The sequence below is a fragment of the Strix uralensis genome, chromosome 37, assembly GCF_047716275.1.
Source record: "Strix uralensis isolate ZFMK-TIS-50842 chromosome 37, bStrUra1, whole genome shotgun sequence".
Taxonomy (NCBI): Eukaryota; Metazoa; Chordata; class Aves; order Strigiformes; family Strigidae; genus Strix; species Strix uralensis.
Genome location: NC_134008.1, coordinates 1,886,516 through 1,906,848, shown reverse-complemented (window position 1 = coordinate 1,906,848; position 20,333 = coordinate 1,886,516). Strand labels below are relative to the sequence as shown.

The window sequence follows — 20,333 nt, the reverse complement described above, 5'->3', positions numbered from 1 at the left end:
CGTTGATCATCTTCCTGAGTCCATTTTAATAATCCATTTTTAGTTATTTTGGTGTATAAAAACTTTACCTTTCCACTATACCCTTCGATCCACTGCTTACAATATCCAAATAGCCCTAATAGCTGCCGGACTTGTTTTTTAGTTTTTGGACTTGGTAGGGAAAGTATCCCTTTCACCCTTTCTGGATCCAATTTCTTAGTTCCTTGACTTAATCGATGCCCTAGGTATTTAACTTCCTTTTCAACAAATTGCAATTTGGATTTTGACACTTTCAGTCCCTTTAAGCTCAGGAAATTTAACAACTTGATGCTTTCTTCCCGAACCCTTTCCTCATCCTCCCCTGCTATTAAAAGATCATCTACATACTGGACTAGGGTAAGGGTATCTCCTATCTGGTAATCCTGCAAAATTTGTTCTAAAGCTTGCCCAAACAGGTTTGGGGATTCAGTGAAACCTTGGGGTAGGACTGTCCACCGGAGTTGAGTTTTCCTGTGGGTGTCTGGGTCCTCCCACTCAAAAGCAAAATAGTTTCTACACTCCTCTTTTAAGGGACATGCCCAGAAAGCGTCCTTCAAGTCTATTACACTGTACCACCGGTCGTTCGGGCCTAATTGACTTAAGAGAGTGTGTGGGTTAGCTACTACAGGGAATCTAGTTACAGTCCTTTTGTTAATTTCCCTTAGGTCATGGACTAATCTATACCCACCATCTGCCTTCTTGACAGGTAAAATGGGAGTATTAAAAGGGGACATGCAGGGTTCCAATAATCCCTGCTTTATTAATCTCTGAATTTCTGGTTTTAATCCTTGCCTTCCCTCCAGAGGTATGGGATATTGCTTAATCCTCACCGGTACTTCAGGATCCCGGATGGTTACCATAAAAGGTTCAACATTCAATTTTCCCACCGTATCCGGAGTGTACCACACTTCAGGGTTGATTTTAGTCTCATCTTCAACCCGTAGGGGGCATAGTTTGATTTCAAGTTTGTGTTCTGTTACTTCCAAACTAATTCCTAATTCAATCATTAGATCTCTCCCCAGTAGGTTATAATCTGCCTCAGGTACTAACAATAAGGATCCCACCCCCACTTTAGAATCTGTTTCAAGGAGTACATCTTTAATTACCGGTACTCCGAATGGTTCTCCTTTCGCCCCAACTACTTGTACTTTTTCTGATGAAATCTTACATCCTTGGGGCAATGATTGAACAGTAGATCTCTCCGCTCCTGAATCTACTAAAAATTCTACCTCCTGTTGCTGAGGACCTACTTTTAACTTTATCAAGGGCTCAGTTCGTTCTCGGGTCCCCAGCAAATAGAGCCCCTGACACCCCTAATCTTCTTTAAACATTCTCTCATCCATCATTCTCCTTCTGCAGCTCTTCTTTGTGTGACCTTTTCTTCCGCAATAAAAGCAGACAATACTCCCTTTTTCTCTCTCTCTCTCCGGTTCCTTTGATCTATAGCCTGTTCTTTGACCTTCTTGTTTTCTCCCAGCACTGTTCACTCTCTGTCCTTCCCTTATCGCAGCTACCATCATTCTGGTATGTTTCTTTTGAGTCTCGTCCTCCCTTCGGACATAGACTTTCTGTGCTTCTCTCAGTAATTCATCCAACCCCCGATCCTGCCAATCTTCTATTTTTTCTAGCTTCTTTCTAATATCTATCCATGCTTTTGCCACAAATTGTGTCTTTAACAATGCCTGTCCCACTGGGGTATTAGGGTCTAGTCCTGAGTAAAGCTGAAGATTTTTCCTCAGTCTCTCTAACCACTCAGTAGGAGTTTCATCCTTTTTCTGATGTTCACTAAAGGCTTTATTTATATTTTGTCCTCTAGGGACTGATTCTCTTATACCCTGGATTACAATCGTCCTCAGGTCTTGCATATGACCTCTATCGATTTCATTTTGATTATTCCAATTAGGTCGATTTAGAGGCCATTTTACATCTGCTGCCGGACCTTGCTGATGCTGTTGATCCCAAATTCTCATTCCTGCTCTCCTGATCATATCCCTTTCTTCAACAGTGAATAGTATAGTCATTATGGCTTGTATTTCATCCCAGGTATAGATGTTTGGTCCTAAAAACTGATCCACCCTCTCCGCCACACCTAAGGGATCCTCCAATAGATTCCCCATCTCTTTTTTAAATTCTCTGACATCCCCTGAATTAAGAGGGACAGTCACATATCCCATGCCAGGCTGGGGTCCTCCCATCGCAACCTCCCTTAGGGGGTACAAGCCACTATCACCCCACCCCATTCTAGTTTGACTACGGGTTATTCGTCTCGGTTCTTTCGGGGATTCAGGTGGGGAGTCTGAATTCTCTGGGTCCTCCGGCGCAGTCGGAGGAGGTGAAGGCGCCGGAGGTGGGGGTGGAGGTATGTAAGGAGGAGGAGAGGTGGGAGGTTCGTCCTCATCACGTACCTTCTTTTTCTTAACTTTTTCTTTTAGAGGATATAGATTTATTCGGGTATCTGATGCTATCCATACCTGTGCATATTCACTCTCCTCTAAATTAAAGGGTTCCCTTGAGTTGACATAAATGTTTAGGGCTTGGCAGACCCATTCTTCAAAGGACCCAAAAACAGGCCAATAGAGATGATCGCCTCTGATTTGTTTCCCTCCCCAAACTTCCATACAATAATAAATCATTTTTGCTTTGTCCTTACCCCGCCTAGAGGGGTAATCTTCCCAATGGTTTAACATCAAGCCTAAAGGGCTATCTGGTGGTATTTGGGGGTACCTCACCTCGGGTCCCAAATCACCCATGGGATCAGAAGGCTTGCTTTTCTTCTGTCCCATCTTCCGGAGCGCCTTCACACACTCACACAATCGCTTCCCCCTTTTCGTGACCCAGTCCCTCGCGGGATATGGGAACTGCACTACCGAGGGGTCCGCAATCGCTTCGCCCTGCTGGGCGTCTCACACACCACGCTCCGGGAAACCCAACCCCAACCGAACGGTAACCGGCCTATACTCACGCAACCCTGCGTCTTCGTCCGGGGCTTCGTGCACAAAGATTACGGGGTTACCGGTATTTTTTTTGCTTGTTGCCGAGTTTTGGAGTTCATCGGTAGAGGGCGTGATGTGATAGCACTCAGCCGGGGCCGCTGAACTCAGCGGGGCGCGCCTCCCCGTATGGGGCTTCCCACCAGATTGCCTCTATCCGAGTCACGGCACCAATTTTGTTATAGACTATCTTGCCAAAATGATGCAAGTTAGGACAAATTAGATTTCAATTATTTATTTTAGCAAGCGGCAATAAGCAAAACAGCGCTGGGCGGCCGGGGAGTCCCTGCTCCACCAACGGCGCGCACTCACTTCCCGAGGGTCCGTCTTTTTTATATCCTCCGCCTTCCGTTATCGGGTCTCTCTGAGAGGTGTATCCTGCGTCTGCGCACTTTGCAGCTAGGGGGTCCCTCCATCCGGGTCTTCCTCACGTCACCAGCTTCTCGTATTTCCTACTTTCCTGAGAGTGGCTCACAAAGTCTTTGTTTATATCTTACAGAATATAGACACTACCCCCTTTTTTTTCTTCTTCTCCCCTTTGTCTTTCTCCCCTTTGTCCTTCTTCCCTTTCTCCCTCTTTTCAGTCTTTTGCCTAGTAGAAGTCCTTGCTTCAGCATTTCAACTTAGATAAGCACTTACAGTCAGTTAGTCGTTACACAGTGTAATAGTTAAGATTAAGCTTAGGCCAACATAGTTTATGGAATAACATGTCACGAGCTCCCAGTATCTTCAATGGAATTTGATGAACAAACAGTTTACTGTCTATCACACACACTCGATAAGTTTTTGGTAAAATGTGCGGTGGGTGTGCAAACTTTGTGGAGAAATCCCCTTGTACCCTGGCGCCGGAGTAAATATACCTGCTGTATAACTCTATTTGAGTTGTAGAGTCTTTTTTCCGCGAATCATCCTACATGCTTTTTCAGGCTCCGTCAGGGCACACACAATGTCAGAGTAAAATGGAGAATGCAGATATTCCTTGATCTGGAAAATGAAAACTGAATAAAATTGTAAAACCAAAATTTAAAAAATAACTTATTTAATGTGTTAATCTTCCTTTTTTTAAGATACACTCTGGAAATGTCACTATTTTCAAGAATTGAAAAAATAATAAGATTATGCACAGAGATGTTGTATCTTAGAGGACATGGCTGTGTCCACCACAAGCTGTCCCACAGTGTCTTGTGCATCTGTCTGTTCCTCAACAGGGTGTAGACACCAACACAACTACCCCAACTTTCTCTCACCCCAGCATCTCCTCTCCTTTACTGATGTCTCTTCATCATTGCTGCCTTTGTTGCTCCAGCAGGTTCCAAGGAGCTCTGTCAGCTCTCCTTCATCCAAGGGTGCAGTGCTGAGAGGCTGCTGAAGCTTGTCCAACCCTTGGAATGTTTCCCCAGCTGCTCTTCCACACGAGCACCACTGATACTGCCCCAGGAGACCTGGAAAGTGTCAAGCATGACGACATGACTCTGGATACAATGTTCAAGGGCATGTGGGCACAGGCGGTACTTTTCTGTGTCCAGCTGGTGGGTGGAAAATGCTTGAAAAGGGAACAGATCCTGTAGGAACACAATTGTTGTGCCATTGGTGTTAGTAATGGGTTTCTATGACCTTGAGACCCTCCCTGAGGCAGAGATGGGATTCACCTGATGAAGTGGGACAAAGCTATCCTTGCTAACAGGCTGGCCAAAGTATTTTGAAGACTTTAAATTGAAAGGGTGGATGAAAGAAAACAATGGCCAACAATCATATGAGGAAGTGGTGGACAGGCTTTCATGGAAAGTGTCTTGTATGATGGGATCAGAAGGAACATGGTAATAAAGAAATCCGAGCTTAGGAGGAAAAACCTTAAACATATGCAAAAAAATAAGGAGATGCCCTCAGGACAGCATGATGGAAATGCTCTCCTCCCCATTCTGGGAGATCAGCATGGCTGGACACCTCTTTTCAGAGCTTTCAGCGTAGTTCTCACAGTGTGGAGAGGAAATAAGAGGAATTAGATGTCCTTGTGCAGTGACAGAGCTCTAGTCTCATTTGGATAACAAAGATGTGGGGCATTCCTGACACCACTGCAGTGCTGCGATGGATGGATGTTGGCATTGTAGAAGGACAGGCAGAAAAGGAGAAGGAGAGGAGTTTCCCTGCCCATGAGAGAGCAGTGGGAATGCATGGAGCTCTGCTTGGGAAAAGGTGATGCATCAGCTGAGAAGCAATGGATCAGTGGGCAGAGCCACATGGGCTACACTGTAGTGAGTATCTGCTATAGGCAAAAATGGTGATGTTGAGAGCCTGCAGGAAAGAGCTGCAGGTGTGGGACACTGAGCACAGCCTGTGCTAGAGACAGGTGAAGGGTCTGGCAAGGCTAAGAGCCCCTAGCAGGGCCAAGGTCTTTTCCCCCTTGCCTATGGTTGTTGCCTCTGCAGCTAAGGCCTACCAGAACAAACTTCAACCTTATGGCACCAGGTCCTCATGGCCTCCTTGCCCAAACCAGAACAGACCCATCACTGCCATACCGTAGTCCTGCCCTTGGCACCCCACATTGCCACATGACACTGCCCCAGGAAGAGCCCTGGGCAATGGGTGAGGGACAGGATCTCCCTTCCCAGGGGCTGCGGGTCAGGCTTTGGCCCTTTGGCTTCAACACATTAAGGCAGACTGAGCATCAGAACCACCTTTACACTGTGTTTGCTACCTCTCATTCCTGCTGCCACCTTTCTGCTCTAACCAGCCCCTGGAGAGGCTTTGTTGGGGATGGCCCTCAGTAGGACCCATTAACGCTCCTTGGAACTGTAGGCATTGATTCTGACATTCACTTGTTCAGCCATTGGTTCAGGCTCCTCTCAGTGTCTGAAGCTCATGGTCTCAGCACCAAGCCACCATGGGGCTCATTAAAATGCAAACAGGCATGTCTCTTTCAATTATTTTCTTCAAGTCTTTGGTAGATAATTGGAGAGGTCTCTGGAGTGAACGTAAAGGGGAAGTTTTCACTGAGCATTTAATGCAGAAGTATTTTTTACTATTAAGTATCTTGGATTATTTTTCAGTTTACAGCAGAAGTGATGGCAGCATTCTCTTAAATGATGTTGATGCAGGGGGTCTCCTACTGCTGTCAGGAGGGGTAGGACCAGCTCCTCCTGAAGGTCAGACACTGCATGGACAACCTGATTCCTCACCTCCCCAGCCCGGCCATTTCTACCCATCGGCCCCCTGGGACTTGCAGCGCTTCTCCTGACATCAGACTTCTCTACCCCAGCTGCAGCTGGAGGTTACAGCTCCTCTGCACCAGCTCCCACTGCCTTCCCTCACAGACCTGGCTGTACACGGGCACAGCAGAATTTCTCTTCATTGCAAACAAACAGAAGGAAAACGTGGGAAAGTTTAACAAACAACAACCCCCACTGCTCAACTGTGTGCTAAGGGGAAGCTGCCTCCACTGAGGTTCACCATCCCCAGGGGAGAACCTCACTAGCAATGTTTCAGACAGATGGATGGGAAATGAGAGATATGAACACAATGAAGGAGGTGGCTGAAGAGAGAATTAGACTGCTGAAAGACAAGGGCAGGCTTCTAACTCCCTGAAGCTGAAAGCTTCATTTTCAATTAATACACTTCCTAGAAATTCCCATTTGGTCACGGTGGAAAAACATCATCACTTTATTCAAAGTTTTCGGCTGACGAAAAGGTGCTCAGGTGTTTTTTAAAAGGTTCAGGCAGTTCTTCCCCTTTCCAGGCAGAGCTCATCTGTCTGACCACGGACGTCAAGTGCCCCTTGCAGACACCCCGGTGTATCTGACGTATTTCCCTGGGACTGGCCGCTGTCACACAGACCAGGAGGTCTCCTGCAGGAGACCAGAGCCCCTTGGGAGCTGCTGGTAGATGCCGGGCAGAGGGGCCCAGGACACCTGCACTGCCACCAGGCATCTCTTTCCCTGTGACTAAAGACATCTGTGTTCCTGTAGCTAAAATACACCACGGTTCTGGAAATATTTTTGTCTTTCAAAATTGTAATTAAAAATATGTTCATGAAATGCCCCAAAGACAGGTATATCAAAACAAAGTGTATTACAGAGAAAATAAACACAGAAATATTAAAAAAAAAAAAAGCTGAAAATTTTCTTTAAAAATATTCTTTGCTTTTCTTCTTTCCTCATTTCTTCTTTGTTTCATTTTTATTTACATTTTCTAAATACTTCTATCCTACTGAGGCATGCAACATTGTCCTGGTTTTGGGCCAGGATAGAGTTAACTTTCCTTGGGTTGAGAGGGAGAAGAGCTGAAAGGCTGGGTCCCAATCGATCATTGGGGCATTCCATGTCATGTGACATCAAGCTCAGCATATAGGTGGGCTCATGCTCTCTCACGTGCTTTTTTGGTTTTCGGTTTCTACCTTGGTGGGGCAGGATTACCTGGTGTGGTCAACTTGCTGCTAGGGACGGGCAGTATCTGTCGTTGCTCAGAGAACCACTACTGCATTTTACCCGTTTTGGACTACTATGATTACTGTTGGTTTTTTTCTGTTAGTATTATTAAATATTTTTTTTTATTCAACCTACAAATTTAATCTTTTGTCCTTCCACTATTTCACGGGGCAGGGGGAGAGGGGGGAAGTAAACAACTGGCTACATGCGATTTGTTACTGGCTGAGTTCAAACCACAACAAACATAAAAGACAGATATTGCTATGTCTTGCAGAGATCCAAGCACACTAAAACCCCTCCCCACGCAGCAGCATCCTTGCCACTCCTCACCCCTTGCACAGAGAGAGTCACCACTGAGGTGGCAGGCTCTCTCACGTGATACGGGGAAGCTGGGTGACCACCTGCAGCGAAACACCCTGGGTTTGGGTGGCCAGATTTGCACTTGTCTCTACACATCTGTGTTACAGTGTCTGCTCAAAGGGGTCTCTGGATCATCCATGAACACTCCCTTTTACTTCCATCTAGCATACATGAAGAGTGACTCTTTTTAGGTGAAGAAAGGGAAGAGACTGGTCTCCCCCAACATCAGACACCTCCCCACAGATGTTTATGTCAAATCAAGTTGTCTGGACTTCCCTTCCTAGTCAATGCAGAGAAAGGAGTTGTCTCCACTGAGGTGTCTGGAGATCCTTTTCCTGGTGACCAGGGAATGCTCCAGAAGGGTTCCCATAGGTTCTGGGTCACCCTTCCAAGTACCCTGTGGGTACTTCAGCAAACCCACGACATCTCAGAGAGCAATAGATGATGGATGCAGGTAAAGGAATTTCTCAAATAAATGTTCTCCATCACCTTCCCGGGGACTGAGATGTGACTGACCAGCCTGTAGTTCCATGGATGCTCCTTGTTGTCTTCCTTGAAAATGAGTCTGATGTCTGCCATTTCCCACCCTGTTTACCCTGACATTGCAAAGGTGACCAGGAGCAGCCTTGCAATGATACCCGTGAGCTCTCAGAATCACAGAATCATCAAGGTTGGAAAAGACCTTGAAGATCATCTAGTCCAACCATTAACCTCACATTGACCATTCTCAACTCCTCCAGATCCTTCAGTGCTGGGTCAACCCGACTCTTCAACCCCTTCAGGAATGGGGACTCCCCCCTTGCACTGGGCAGCCCATTCCAACGCCCAACAACCCCTTCTGGAAAGAAATCCTTCCTAAGAGCCAGTCTGACCCTGCCCTGGTGCAGCTTGAGGCCATTCCCTCTTGTGCTATCGCTTGTTCCTTGGTTCAAGAGACTCATCCCCACCTCTCTGCAACCTCCTTTCAGGTAGTTATAGAGGGCGATGAGGTGTCCCCTCAGCACCCTTGAACACATCCCCTCTGGTCCCGTGGACCTATGTGTAGCCAAGTGCTGCAAGTGCTCCCCAGACACACCTTCCTCTGCCATGGGTGCAGCCCTGCCTGCACAGATGCTGGTCGGAGACTCGAGGACTAGGGATGTTTGGGGGCAAATCTTACCAGTTGAAGAAGATGGGAAAACAATGAGCACCTCAGCCTTTTCCAGATTTTTATTCACTATACGTCCTGCCCTACTGAACCATGAGACTATTTTCCTCAGCCAAAAACTTGTTCTGCCAGTGAACTTACAGAAGGCCTTCTGGTTGCTCTCCCTCTTCCTTGCTAGTTCCAGCCCAGCTGAGCTTTTACTTTCCTGCCTCCACCCCTGTACCCTAAGGCCATGTCTGTATCTGCCTCCTGAACAACCTGTTCCCTCTTCCACCACTCTGCAATGCCTTCTGGTGCGTGAACGTTTCAGCCAGAAGATCCCTGTCCATCCCCAACAGCTAGGCCCTGCACAGATTCCAGAACATCGGAGTGAGGTGTTCATGGGCTTTGATATTGTTGTCCCCAAAGATCCAAGAGGGCTCCATGGATCTTGCATCTCCAGGATCCTGCCAAGCACATGCTGAACCATGTGAAATGTGCTGTGCTGCAGGCCAAGGCTGTCATTCTGTTGTTTGTCTTTTTCCTCTGCCATGGTCACTCAGCCACGGCTGCCCTCAGCATTCACATCCTCATCCAGTTCTGCCTTGTTCATGACTATCAGAGTGAAGCCCTTGTCAGTCATCACCTGACTATGTCCAAAAGGGAGGGGTGAGGCAGGGGAAAGGTGCCTGTCTGGGTGCTGGCTCTGGACACCTCTGTTCCAGCCCCCCGACCAGCTGCAGCAGGCAGGAGGGCAGGTCACACTCATGGACACCCTGCTCAGCCCTGTCTGCTCTGAAGCAGACCTGACACCAAGCAGCATCTCCCCTCAGAACCACAGCTGGGACTGCAACTTGGAGGTGGTTCACCTGGAAAGAAGTGCCCAGGAGTGAGCCAATACCCAGGCTGTGTGAGGGCTGAGCAGGTGCCTGGAGGCCCAGACAATGAAGGAACCAAGTGCTTTAAATTTCTATGAGGATGAATTACAGTAGAGGAGGTTGAAGACCCGCTGTCAACTGCAAGCGGAGCCTGTGCAAACAAGATTGGACAGACACCTAAGCAGCTGTTGTCTAAAACAAGAGGAGACAAATCCCAGGTGGAGTCCATGCATGGAATGCACCAGAAGGAGAAACTCCTTGCTGTTCATGAACAGTGGGAATGTATCTCAGTCATGGTGGCATTCAGCTTCCCCCATTCCCAAAACCTATGAGTAGGAGTTTCAGGGTGCAGACCAATGGCCTTTGGGGGTGTTAAAGCTGGATGCAGTGACATGCAGGGGTAAGGTAGAGCTGTCTGAAGCAGTGCCTCCCAGACTCCCTGGGGTCTCCTCTGCTCCCTGACTCCTCTGCAGTCAAAGCAGAGTCAGGTGTATGGTGATTCTTAGCTTCTGAGGGCTTGGTCCATCTGGGTCTTGAAAACCTGCAAGGATGGAGGACTAAACAATTTCTCAGGGAGACCAACGCTTGTTCCAATGCTTGGCTAGCCTCATGGTGAAAAAGGTGATGCCCCCCTGGCTGTGCGGTGCCCCTCAGCCATCCCTTCTCCAGGCTGAAGAAGCCTCTCAGTAGGAGTCCTTTTCCTGAGCAGAGGCCTGGGAGATCTTTTCAGGAAAGACTCAAGCAAAGGCACCGTTGAGTCACTCATCCCCATCTGTCTCTGCTGCTGTGAAGCACCCTGCCCCCCCCATTAGCAGCAACTCGCATGGGCCTTGTTCAACTTTTTACTGCAAACACAGTGACTGAAGCTCTTCATTTTGCTCTGGATGGTGCCTGCAGCTCCCCTCAGCTCCAGGGGAGCTTTGGCTTTCCTAAACACATGCCCTCAGCTCAGGTCATATTTCTAAATTCCTCCTTCGCAGCCTGTCCTTGCTTCCACCTCCTGATCATTGTGTCATGACCCCCACCTGTGACCCATCCCTGCACCAGTGCAGCCCCACTGCCCAACACATGCCCCCACAGCACCCTCATCAGACACTGCCCAGGACAGGGTGTGTTTGGGGTGTGGAAACATCCCCCACCAGAGTCCCCATGCCAGACCTCAGCGTCCATCCCCACCAGCTGTCCTGCTTATGCAGCCCCCACAGAATCTGGACTCAGCCAAGCCCCAGCTTTGTCCCACACAAGGGTTCCCAGACAGCCTTGCTCCGTGGTCTGCCAAGGTCTGGGCAAGAAGAGAGGCTGGGGCAGACTGGCTCTTCCCCCAACACTGGCACCAAGACCAGCAGGAGGAAGGAGATAGGCACAGAGCAAAACCACCCATAAATTGGGGTGAATTGCCAATGCTGGAAATGGCCAATGGGAGGGTCTGGGGGGTAAAAAATGCTTTGGGGCACCTTGTCAGTCTGTCCATACCACCAAGGGCACAGACAGGACTCTTCTCTCCTACACCTGTATGTCTTGGTTTCCTTCCATTATGTCTGGGTCTGCACCACACACCCACTGCAGCGTGTCCTCTCCCTGCATGGTCACACAGCTCAGCTAACATTGGTGCTGCCCTCTCCTGGGCACCTTCCAGCCAAGACCAGCCCTTCCCCAGGTATTCCCATCTCCACTGCCTGCTCCACATCTTAGGCCCACAGAGGAGCTCAGTCCGGGCTGCAGTGTGCTGGAGAACTCTGGGCACTCACCCCACAGTCCCAGCCCCTCTGGAGGTCAGAGCAGCCGCTGGGGGGCAGAGAGGAGTTTCAGCCTTCTCATCAGCCCCAGGGCTGAAGGTTCACCATGGCATGAGGAAATGGAGGTCAGTGAAACTGCAGGACTCCTGGTGTCAGGTCCAGGAGATCCTGTACATAGGCACCACAGTCTGACTGTGCTCCCTCAGTGCCCGTCCCTCTCCCCAGGCCAGAACAAGAGTCCTGGCCAGGTGACAGAACATCCCATCCTGATGACATGTCTGCAGAAAGAGGTTCTCTTTTTCATGGATTCCTTACTACACACACAGAGATGCTCCCTTGCTCTCCTCCAGCGACATCCCTGCTCCCCAGAGATCCTTTCCCTATGTGAGAGTGTCCGTGACCAGACATTCCTGACTTCCTTCCCATCCTCCCTGCAGGGCCCCAAGCTGGCAGTGCTGCTCTGCAGAACAAGGGGACTCTGCTGCCCTGGGAACATGGGGTGACCCTCCACTGGCCACACTGGTGGGGTTGGGGAGCAGAGCCAGCTAGACAGGGTTCGCTGCTGCTGAGGCCCTTTCCATCTTCCCTGGATGGCTCAAGGGCCAAGGACGGGGATGGGAAGGACCATGGGGTGTCTCCAATGGCACAGAAGACAAGGGAGAGCTGCACCAGATCCGGCCTATGGGCTTTCCAAAAGGGTGGCCTAAAACACTGTTTTGATGTCCCTTTGCCTGCTGGCTCCTCACAGCCTGTCATGCAGTCCTCTCGTTAACACATGGTATTCTCAGGTTCATGTTTTCCTTCAAGAGACTCCACCTTGCATGTTTATTTACTTCATGAGGGAACACTCACTGCTCCACCAGAGTCACACACTGTCCCTGGACACCACCTGAGATCTCCTGGCAGCTCCTTTGGTGTATTACCAACACCAGCTTTGGAAGAGATGTCCAGAATTCTGGTCCTGCCCTGAGGAGCCCTTTTGTTTATGGTGGTGCTGGCATGGAGGCCATCTCTGACACCGTGGTTCACATGGCCTGCTCCTGCCTGCAGCCACAGGGGTGTCACTGTGGACAGAACAGGACTGTCAAAAACTACACAAAAGCTTGGGGGTGACACAAATGCAAGGGCACAGCAGGACAGTGTGGAAGTGAGGAGAGCTCAGAACTGAAAAAGCCACGTCCTGCTGCTGTACTTGGCCATGGCTCCAGGGAAGCAGTAACCCCAGCTCACAGGCAGCAGAGAGGCAGTGCCCACCGAGGCAGCGAGGAGCACTGGGGCTGCTCCTCCATGGGGCAGCTGGGCCCTTGGCTCCTGAATCCCTTTTGCCTGCTGGGTTTGGGCTCCCAGCTCCAGAGGAGATCTAAGAGATGGGAGTAAAGGCAAATGATTAAGTTATGGCTTCTTTAGCTATGCAAAGGGCCTGGTTCCTTCTGTATTTTAGGCTAACCAGACAGAAAAAAACATTTCTAAACATAAGAAGTTATATGAATAATACATAATTATAAATAATATTGTTTAACAAGGAAATACAAACATCTACAAAGTAAAGAAACAGTAGAACAAAAGACAGGATTTTACTGAATTCCTGGGAGTTACACGAGTGTGGTGGGTGCCTATTCATGCTGCAAAAAAGTGTATTCATATAATCTCCTCAGGGCATCCTTGATCTCCTGGTTCCTCATGCTGTAGATGAGGGGGTTCAATGCTGGAGGCACTACTGCGTACAGAAATGACACCACCAGGTTCAGGGATGGGAAGGAGATGGATGGGGGCTTCAGGTACGAAACCATGACAGTACTGACAAACAGGGAGACCACGGCCAGGTGAGGGAGGCACATAGAAAAGGTTTTGAGCCGTCCCTGCTCAGAGGGGATCCTCAGCACAGCCCTGAAGATCTGCACATAGGACACCACAATGAAAACAAAACACCCAAAAACTAAACAGGCACTAACCACAAGAAGCCCAACTTCCCTGAGGTAGGAGTGTGAGCAGGAGAGCTTGAGGATCTGGGGGATTTCACAGAAGAACTGGTCCATAGCATTGCCTTGGCAGAGTCGTAGTGAAAAAGTGTTGACCGTGTGCAGGAGAGAATTGAGAAACCCACTGCCCCAGGCAGCTGCTGCCATGTGGACACAAGCTCTGCTGCCCAGGAGGGTCCCGTAGTGCAGGGGTTTGCAGATGGCAACATAGCGGTCATAGGACATGATGGTGAGGAGAGAAAACTCTGCTCCAAAAAAGAAGACAAAGAAAAAGATTTGGGCAGCACATCCCAAGTAGGAGATGTCCCTGTTGTCCCAGAGGGAATTGTCCATGGCTTTGGGGAGAGTGGTGGAGATGGAGCCCAGGTCGAGGAGGGAGAGGTTGAGGAGGAAGAAGTACATGGGGGTGTGCAGGTGGTGGTCACAGGCGATGGCGGTGATGATGAGGCCGTTGCCCAGGAGGGCAGCCAGGTAGATGCCCAGGAAGAGCCAGAAGTGCAAGAGCTGCAGCTCCTGTCTGTCTGCGAATGCCAGGAGGAGGAACTTGGTGATGCTGCTGCTGTTGGACATCTGCTACCTCTGGACATGGGGGACTGACCAAGGAGGAAATAACAGTGTTATTTACAGTGTTGTTAACAAGTTAGAGCAGACTTTTCTGAGCAAAATCAAAGCCATTTCCCAACACCCCTGTCCCTACTGCACACCCACACACCTCATTTTTCCTTTTCTCAGAGAACTTCTTTCAGCTCCGTGCCTGGAGCTGTGGTTGGTACTCTGATTGTGCTGTGAGGAGCGGGGCCTCTACCCGCAGGCTGCCCAGGAGTCAGCCCTGCTATGCAGCAGTGGTTTCATGGGAACAGTGGGGGTAGGAGCCAGAGCTGGTGTCTGACTTTGTCAGATGCAACAATTTGTAATGCAGAAGGGCCAGTCAGCATCTGCACTCCCAGTGCTAAGGAATGAGGATGGTAGAAGGCAGTTTGAGAGTTTTGGGTGTTTTAAATCTCCCCCATCTCACCTGGGGAGTCTTTGAGCAGGTCCTGTGAGGCAAGGAGGATGGCCTGTGGCTTAGTGCAGAGTGAGGGGAGCTGCTCTGTCCCAGTGACTTGTTCTGAGCTGCCCTGAGCTTTTCCTTGATGACATGGAGGGCAATCACACTCTTACATTACCCTGAAACACAACCAGACACTGCTGAGAGCAGGGGGACCCCGTGCAGACCACTACATGTGTCACCCTTTCTCAAGGTCTCGGCACCCCACTTCTAGACAAAGACACACATGGCTTATAACACAGAGAAGGGGAGAAACAAGTTAAATGCACTGAGGGTCCTGCTGAGATAGACCAGGGCAGGGGCAGCCTCAGGACAGCGTTACCCTTCCACAGCTGTGCTCGCCACCTCCCAGACACCAACATTGCTGGGCAGCTGCTCCCAGTCCCTGTGCTCTGCAGAGGGAACTGGGCATGGGGCTGGAGAGCTGCACCATGGCTCTGCTGCAGCTCGGGCTGCAGAGGAGGAGGTTCATGCCTTGGACTCCACTGCGGTGTGGACAGAGGCTTTGCTGGGTGGGAGAGGAGGAGGCAAGGGGGCTTGCTCAGAGTAAAGGGTCTGCACAGGGGGATAATGTGGAGATTTCTCAATTCTCCCTCCTACATAATTTCTGGTTTTCATTTCCTCTCATTCCCTGATCATATTCCTGCTGTCTGGAGATTTTTATACTGGGAGGTGTTTTCTGTACAAGGTCTTTTCCTTGTCAGAACTCACAGACCCTGTCCCAACCTCTCAGCACTTACCTTGGCCCTATAGAAACTTCCCTGTTTGCAGGGCACTGGCTGCATGCATATTCCTGTTTCCAGGTAGAAAAGGGCAGGTCAGAGCAACCCTGATGGGTGATGCTGGTGCTGCCAACAGGCAGGGGAGTGGCTGAAGACAATTTAGGAGGCTGTTATCAGAGCTGCTGCTCACTCAGCGTTAGAGATCAGAAGTCTCAATGACTTGTTCAAGCATGAGAACTCCTTTCCATTTCTCTCCCCAAATTCCCCAAAAGCAGGAAACTGAAAACACACACTCAAGAAAGCTCCTTATCTTTATCTTTGTAGTAATCACTGCCTTGACCTTCCCCTCAAAAAATGTCATTGAAAATGACTTGGGGTGATCTGGAGCAGTGAGCAGCCCTGACCCACACAGCACCTTCTCCACAGCAGAAGGACCCTACCCTGCCAGGGGTCTCTCCTTCCACCCACAGCTTCTCCCCACAGTGCCATGGGCAGCTCCCAGGGCAGGCTGAGTGCTGACCCTGGCAGGAAGCAGAGTCTCTGCCCCAACACACAGCCCCTGGGCTGCAGGGACCCTGCTCTGAAGGACAGCCATGGACACCCCTGGCTGCACCCGCACCTGCACACCCCTGCAGCCATCCCCAGGAGAAGGCAGCCTCCATAGCCTGTCCCTCTGACAGTGCAGCAGGGAAGCCCTGCTCTGGAGCACATCCTCCTCCTCTAGACACGAGGGAGATTACTGACGACTGTGCTGGCTTCACCAGATCCCTCCATGACCTGCAGCTGCATTGCCCTGCACCCAGAGACTTACTGTGTCAAGGGCTGTGAGGATTTCTCCTCCACGGAGCTCTCAGCTTCCTCCCACTCTCGTCTGCCTTTCCCCTCTCTGTGGCCAGCTCCTCTGTCCTTAATGCCTGCAGGCAGTGCCCTCAGCCCTGCTGCGCTTTGCAGAGGAGCTGCTCCTGGGCAGAGCTGTCTCTCTGCAGCGCTGCCCACTTGCCCTGAACTCCCTCCGTCCCAGGAGCCTGGCCCAGCTCCGTAACAGAGGACCAGCCCAAGGCATTTTAAAGACTCCTCAGGTGGGTTTGATGCTGAGTCCATGAACCTCAGACAGTGATAGGATGATGAAGATGCCTCTCAAGAAGTCAAAGCCAGATGCAAACTGCAAAGTTCTTTGGAGTCTTAATGGGTCCCAGTGAGGACCATTACTGACAAAGCCTTCCCAGGGGCTGGTTAGAGCAGAAAACTCCAGGCAGAGAAGACAGGTAAACAAAGGCCAAAGGTGGAGCAAATTCTGAGTAAAACTGGAAGTGTTAAATTAAGCAAAAAGGCAAAGATCTGACTCCTAGCCCCTGGCAAGGGAGATCTTGTCCCTCACACATTGCTCAGGGCTCTTGCTGGGGTAGTGTGATGTGGGGATGCACAATGCCAAGAGCAGGACTACGGTCTAACATCCCCCAGGCTCTCAGGGAGGGAAGGGGAGGCCGTGAGACCCAGTGCTGTAAGGAGAAGGTGCTTCCTCATCGGTATCAGTGGCAGAGACAACAGTCATAGCCAAGGGCAGAAAGAGCTCATCTCTTCTGGGGAATTTTCAGAGTTTTTCTCATCCCTCTATCGTCTCCACCACAGGCTGTCCCACCTTGTCCACACCTGCACCTCTTTCTCTGCAGGCTGGAGATGTCCACCTGGCTACCACACCTTGCTCTCACCTGAACACCTCCCTTCCTTTACTGATATTTCTCCATCCTCCCTGGTTGCTTCTTGAAACACAAATCCTGGGGCTGCTCCAGTCTCCCTCTGGGTGACTTGTTACACCACAGCACTGCCCTTTGAGTGACTTTTTTGTGTCCAGTCTGGGCCTCCCCAGCTGCACTTTGTGGCACTAGTCCTTTCTCATGCTGTATCTTACTATAAAGAGAAGTTCCACCATCTCTGAAATCACCCCTCAGTCACTCTCAGGTTATTCCTATAGTGCCTGAAGCCTCCACACCGCTGGGCCAAAGAACTCCAGGTCCCTCAGACACTCCATATGGTTGTGGGCACTAAGTTCCAAACCCCACTTTGGCAGAACTTCACTCAACACTCTCCAGTGCCTCTCTATTTCTCTAAAATGGGGAGCCACACCCTGGGACACACCCATGTTTGTGGGGTTAAACAAGCCAGTCAGGTTCCCACCTGTTCTGATGTATCGGGCTGTTTGGTCCCCTTCCTCCACTGATGTAGGATTGGCCCCTTTTCATTGTAAAACTTCAGGTGACTTCCATTTCCAAATCCCACAGTTTCACAAGGTCCCCACAGACTGAAGCTTTTCATGCTTAGGTGCAGCTGGCTCATTTTGATTCGGGTGTCTCACACGAGAGAACAGCATGAGGATTTGCAGAGTTGCAGAGCACTATAAATCCCCTCTCCTGGAGAAACTGTGGGGTCCTGCGGGTTTGGTACTAATAAAGCCATCGGGCTGGACCCAGAGTGGAAGTTACCCTTTATGAGAGAGAGCAGCAGGAATGTGTGGAGCTCTGCCTGGGCATGGATGATGACTCAGCTGAGCTGAAGAGTCATGGGCAACACTGTGGTGGCTGGATGTCTGATATGGACCCCCTGATGAGGAAGAGGAAGTAGATGGACCTTCTTCATTTAACTGGAAGAAGCACTAATCCTCATGGGAGACCTAAACTATCCCAATATTTGTTGAAGGGGCAATACAGGAAAGTAAAAGCCATCCTGAGGAGGCAGTGAGGGGAGGTGTCCTGCAGGAAATCATACTTAGAAACAAGGAAGAGCTGGTCAGGGATGTAACAGTCAGGGGTGGGAAATTAGAGCTGAGGCTCCTGAGAGAAGGGAACAAGGTAAAGAGCAGGACTTCAGGAGAGCAGGATTTGGCCTGCTGAGGAACCTGCTTGGAAGAATCCCATGGGATATGACACTGAAGAATTTCCCAAATTAAGAGATCTGTCTTAATCAAAATAGTGGAAGAGAGTAGGATCCACAGACATAGGCTCTGCTTATGAAATAAAATAGATGCCAGACAAGTACAAGATTTAGAAACGGAACTAAAGTTGTGGGAGACATTGGCCTGTCAGCCCTGCACAGCCTCCGAGAAGCAGCTAGGCTTTGATGAGAAACAGGCCTTGGAAGAAAGATAAGAAACTGCTGAGTTGTGCCAAGGTGGCAGGGAAAAACAACGGACAGCTGCAACACTGAGCTGTGGGAAAGTACTGAGCTGTGAGAAGTTACTGCTGCGTGAACAGCGCGTGAACAAGAAGTTGATTGGTCTGCACAGCGCGTGTTAGAGTGGTCTGATGCTGATAGGAGAAAAGGTTGATAGCTGTCTAATTGCTGATTTGCTAATGATGAAGTAAGACCTTTAACGAGAGCATAAGTATGTACTATTGTAAGAATAAACGGCCCCTGCCCTGCAGAAAAAAAAAAGAGAACACTCTGACTCGTTATTTCAGCCGCTACAACTGGTGACCCCAATGTGCAAATTCCAACCCAACATACGGATCCCAAGCTGGTGTGTGAATCCCATCTCGATTTCGGACAGAGCGAGGACCGCGGAAGCCGAGCAGTGGTATCGGAGCCCAGCTGAACTTTACGATCGGTGGAGGTGAGCCAACTAGTCCGGACAAGTAACTGAAGTCACCTGGAGACAAGGTGAGCAGCTCGGGCTAACATGGGGGTGCAAATTTCTGCAGAGGAAAAATCTATTTTACATATTTTGACAAAAATTCTGGAGAAGCGGGGAATCAAATATGAGGAAAAGGCGATATGCACTTTGCTTATTTGGTGTAAAAGGAATGGGGTCCCTGCTGATGCACTCTCTGCTTTTAATCTTGAAACATGGAGAGAGGCAGGGAACACCTTATTTGAGGCGGCCACAAGGGGGGATACCATCGCTGCATCATCTTTCACTACATGGCAACAAATACATGAATCCCTGAAACAGCTAAAAAGTGATTGGACTGCCGCAGTAGCTGCAGCTGATGTTATGTTACTTCCGATTTTTGGACGGATCATTTAGTTGTGCTTCAGGTACCCCCAGTAAGGCTGTGGACCCCTTCCATGTGTCCACCACCTGCCGATGAGGACTCTGATGAGGACTCTCCCGAGTCACCGGTACTCCACAAAGCATCGAGACATTTACTAATAGATTTATCTGATGAGTCAGTGGGGAGAGCTGTTGATCGACCACCACCTACTGCCCCCCCCCAAACCCAATTAAGGGGCCTGAAAGAGATGATTTGCTTACGATACAACTGGTAACAGTGACTATAGGGGCTCCTAACCCCCATAAATTTTGGCTAAAAATGAGGGAGCATGCTCTACAAGAAGGAGACTTAGAACTTGCTCAGGCTTTGGGTTCCGGGAAAAAACATGCATACCTGGTACTTGTTAACCCGGATGGTGATCATAATGAGTGGGAACCATTCCACTAGGGGTTAGTAAAGGAATTGAGAGCCACTTGTATGCAGCATGGATTAGATTCTCCTTATGCTCAATTGCTTTTGCAAGGAATCTATACTAGTGAATCAACACCTCATGATTGTCGGAGCTTGGCTCAGGTCTGTTTAACTCCTATGCAGCTAATGGTGTTTGAAGCAAAATGGAGGCAGCTCGCACAGGAGCAGGCTTTAGCCAATTTGGAATTCCTACAAGACAACCCTCGTTTTGGGGCAGGACTTCCACAATTGCTAGGAGACCACCCTCTTAATGCCCCACAAGTGCAAGCCCAGTTACATACGTTGATTTTACAACAAGCCAAAGTGCTGGCTTTTCAGGCTTTACTTCAAGTACCAGATGTCGGGGCTCTGAAAGCATCCTGGAGTACGATTAAACAAAAGGCAGGTGAATCATATATGTCATTTCTAGATAGTCTATGGGATGCATTAGAGAAACAAGTTAATAATAAAGCAGCAGAAGAGGCTCTAATTCTACAGCTTGCACAAGACAATGCTAATGAGGATTGCAGACGTGTAATTGCAGCATTACCCAGTGCTAACCCCTCACTGGTAGAAATGATAAATGCCTGCAGTAAGGTTGGGACAGCAATACATC

The 20,333-nt window shown here is 49.5% G+C and overlaps 1 protein-coding gene and 1 long non-coding RNA gene across 2 annotated transcripts in view; both read right to left on the bottom strand.

Annotated features, from left to right (window-relative positions):
- Positions 1-3,227: 3,227 nt before the first annotated feature.
- Positions 3,228-20,333, bottom strand: part of LOC141937094 (uncharacterized) — a 786,032-nt gene continuing 768,926 nt past the window's right edge. The window contains exon 2 of the long non-coding RNA XR_012626860.1: positions 3,228-3,770. This is a non-coding gene — a long non-coding RNA (uncharacterized LOC141937094). The remainder of the gene's footprint in view (positions 3,771-20,333) is intronic.
- Positions 13,143-14,078, bottom strand: LOC141937083 (olfactory receptor 14A16-like). The gene has a single exon (XM_074854483.1). The coding sequence runs from the start codon at positions 14,076-14,078 to the stop codon at positions 13,143-13,145; it is 936 nt and encodes a 311-aa protein (XP_074710584.1).

Bases quoted from the DNA above. Each gene is read 5' to 3' on its own strand.
- LOC141937083 (XM_074854483.1), bottom strand. From the start codon at position 14,078: ATGTCCAACAGCAGCAGCATCACCAAGTTCCTCCTCCTGGCATTCGCA.